The 2,800-nt window shown below is 35.6% G+C and overlaps 1 protein-coding gene across 1 annotated transcript in view; it reads left to right on the top strand.

The window, feature by feature from the left end:
* Positions 1–1,894: 1,894 nt before the first annotated feature.
* Positions 1,895–2,800, top strand: part of LOC123248150 (lysophospholipase D GDPD1-like) — a 24,914-nt gene continuing 24,008 nt past the window's right edge. Inside the window, 2 exon segments of the mRNA XM_044677220.1 lie at positions 1,895–2,240; positions 2,243–2,682. Of these exon segments, the coding sequence (XP_044533155.1) occupies positions 1,895–2,240; positions 2,243–2,682 (786 nt within the window).

Raw genomic sequence — 2,800 nt, 5'->3', positions numbered from 1 at the left:
GTCATCCTAATTTTTATTAAGATAGAAACTAAAGCAGACTAGACAAAAAAACTTGGTTCAAAAACCCCAGATATGAGGAGGGTGGGTGATTTAGAACCATAAGAGAACGAGTAGCTGGAGAGTCCAAAAACTTGTAAGGGAAAACCCCTGAAGAACCAAAAGTCAGATACTGGAAGAAAGGATGAGGAGAGATGGGGTAGATAGAGCTACTGAGAGAGAGTCAAGTATGATGCCTGAGGTCAAGCAGAGAAAACTAGTATTATTTATTTAGTTTTCAATTTTGTAAATGATATACTTACTAACCACCACCCCAAACAAAAAAAAACACATTTAAATAAACAAATGCATAAATAATTATGTGCAAAACCACAAACTCCACATTGTTTATAATTCATTTTAAAGTATGTAAATTATCCAAGTAAAACATCCCCTGCTTTTGAGTTCCCTTCAGATTTATTTACTTTGATACTTTTTTCTCTTGATTTTATGGCTGTTTTTTTTATGTAACCATAGTATGATATTTCCCTTATTTTCTTTATATTTCCAATATTTTTCATTTCTAATAATATAATGCAATCCATTACATTCAAATATCACAATCTATTCAGCCGTTTCTCCCATTTTGTTGCGTTTGTGTCATTTCCAGTTATTTTGTCATTACAAATGAAGCTTCAATGAATATTTTCATCCATATATAGCTTTTTTCCCTCTCATTAATGCCCTGATGGCCTAATCCTATAATGGGATCTGAACATGAACAGGTTTACAATTCCTAATGTATATTTCCATCTTGTTTTTGAAAAATCAAATCACAGATGCTCTAGCAATGTAATATTAGGCCTATATTTTCATGTTCTTATCAGTATTTAATTTAATCAACTTAACCCATATGTTTCTCAGTTAACATACATTACCAGGACCTTATTTAGCAAGATTGGTCCTTAGGCAGCAGACACAAACTGTGCCCTGGATCATACTTTTTCCAAAACCAAGTCTTTCCAACTTGGTCATACACTGTGGAACTTTTGTTTCAATGCCACAACCCATCAGGAATTCAGGATTACCTACATAGTATGATAAGTATTAAAGTAAGACTTTTTCAGAATATTTATGCTCTCTAAAACATTGTCCCACCAGAAACTATGTTTGGATTATGTGTGTGCTCAGGCTTATATCTACAACTAACCTCAAGGAGGTATGTGGGGAATCTCCAGATTTCTATCATAATTGAACTTATCTAATGTTCTATTTGCCTCCTTAACTTCTTTCTTATTAAATTTTTTTTATTAGATTTATCTATTTCTGAGAGGGAAAAATTTAAGTCCCCTGCTATTATTATTTTGTTATCTTTTTCCATACATATCTCACTTAGTTTTTCCTTTAAAAATGTGGCTGTTAAAACATTTGATGCATACAAATCTAATATTGACAATGCTTCATTATCCATAGTAGCCCCCCTCCTACCAAATACAATAGTTACCCTGTTCATCCCTTCCAATTATATCCATCATAGCCCCAATTCTGTCATAGATAATGATGGCTACTCCTACCTTCTCTGGATCCACTGAGGCATACTATATTCTGCTCTAGCCCCTCACCTTCACTGTATATATGTCTCTCATTTTTAGCATGTTGTTTTTTTTTTTAATAAACAATGCATTGTTGGGTTCTGGTTTCTTATCCTTTCTGCTATCAATTTTTTTCCCATGGATGAATTCATCCCATCTACACTCAGTGGTGTGGAAAATGGAATGACTGGTATTAGAATGGAATGGAAATGGAATGGAAAAATGGAAAAACTGTCTATTTAAAAATATCTACACCCAAACTCAGAATCAGTCCAATATGGGGTAGAATATTAGAAGGAACAAGACACGGGCAGAGTAAAGCAGATATGATAGAAACAAAATCCTTTCCAGGGCATCCTTCCTTATGCCCTCAATGCCAACCCTTGGTATGGGTCTTAGAAGCAATATTAAGACCCATAGACTATGCAGTGACCTTGTTCCTGCTGCTGCACCAGAGGAAGAAGCAGCGATTCTTCAGTAAACACATCTCTCTCTGCGGAGGTGCTGGGGAGAACTTAGAGAACACAATGACAGTCTTTCGGCATGCAGTTAATATGGGAACTGATGTGCTGGAACTGGACTGCCATATCACAAAAGATGAACAAGTGGTAGTATCCCATGATGGGAATCTGAAAAGATCAACTGGAATAAATGTAAACATCTCTGACCTCAAGTGCCATCTTACCTTGGCAAACTGGAGGTAACATTTCCAAGAGGATGCCTAAGTGAGAGAGAAGACAAGCATATTCCATTACTGAAGGAAGTTTTTGAGGCTTTTCCTCACACACCAGTAAATATTGACATCAAAGTCAACAACGATCTACTGATTAAAGTTTTAGAGTTGGTAGTTCAGTACAAACCAGAACACTTGACAGTGTGGGTCAACGCCAAATATGAGATTTTAGAAAAGTGTCACAAAGAGAATTCAGATATCCCCATTCTCTTCAGTCTACAAAGCATTCTGTTCATTCTTGGCCTGTTCTACACTGGCCTCTTGCCCTTTGTGCCCATCTGTGAGCAGTTTTTTGAAATTCCAATGCCTTCTATAATACTGAAACTGAAGGACCCACTCTTTCTTGCTTCTTATTTGACATTTGCCTTGGAACCAACCAATGCATGATATTGATTCTAAAACTGAAGGAGAGAGAAAGAAAGGAAGAAAGGAAGAAAGAAAGAAAGAAAGAAAGAAAGAAAGAAAGAAAGAAAGAAAGAAAGAAAGAAAGAAAGAAAGA

This window comes from Gracilinanus agilis, chromosome 1 (assembly GCF_016433145.1).
Source record: "Gracilinanus agilis isolate LMUSP501 chromosome 1, AgileGrace, whole genome shotgun sequence".
Classification (NCBI taxonomy): domain Eukaryota; kingdom Metazoa; phylum Chordata; class Mammalia; order Didelphimorphia; family Didelphidae; genus Gracilinanus; species Gracilinanus agilis.
Note: the sequence above shows the minus strand (reverse complement) of the source record. Positions and strands in the feature narration are given on the sequence as shown.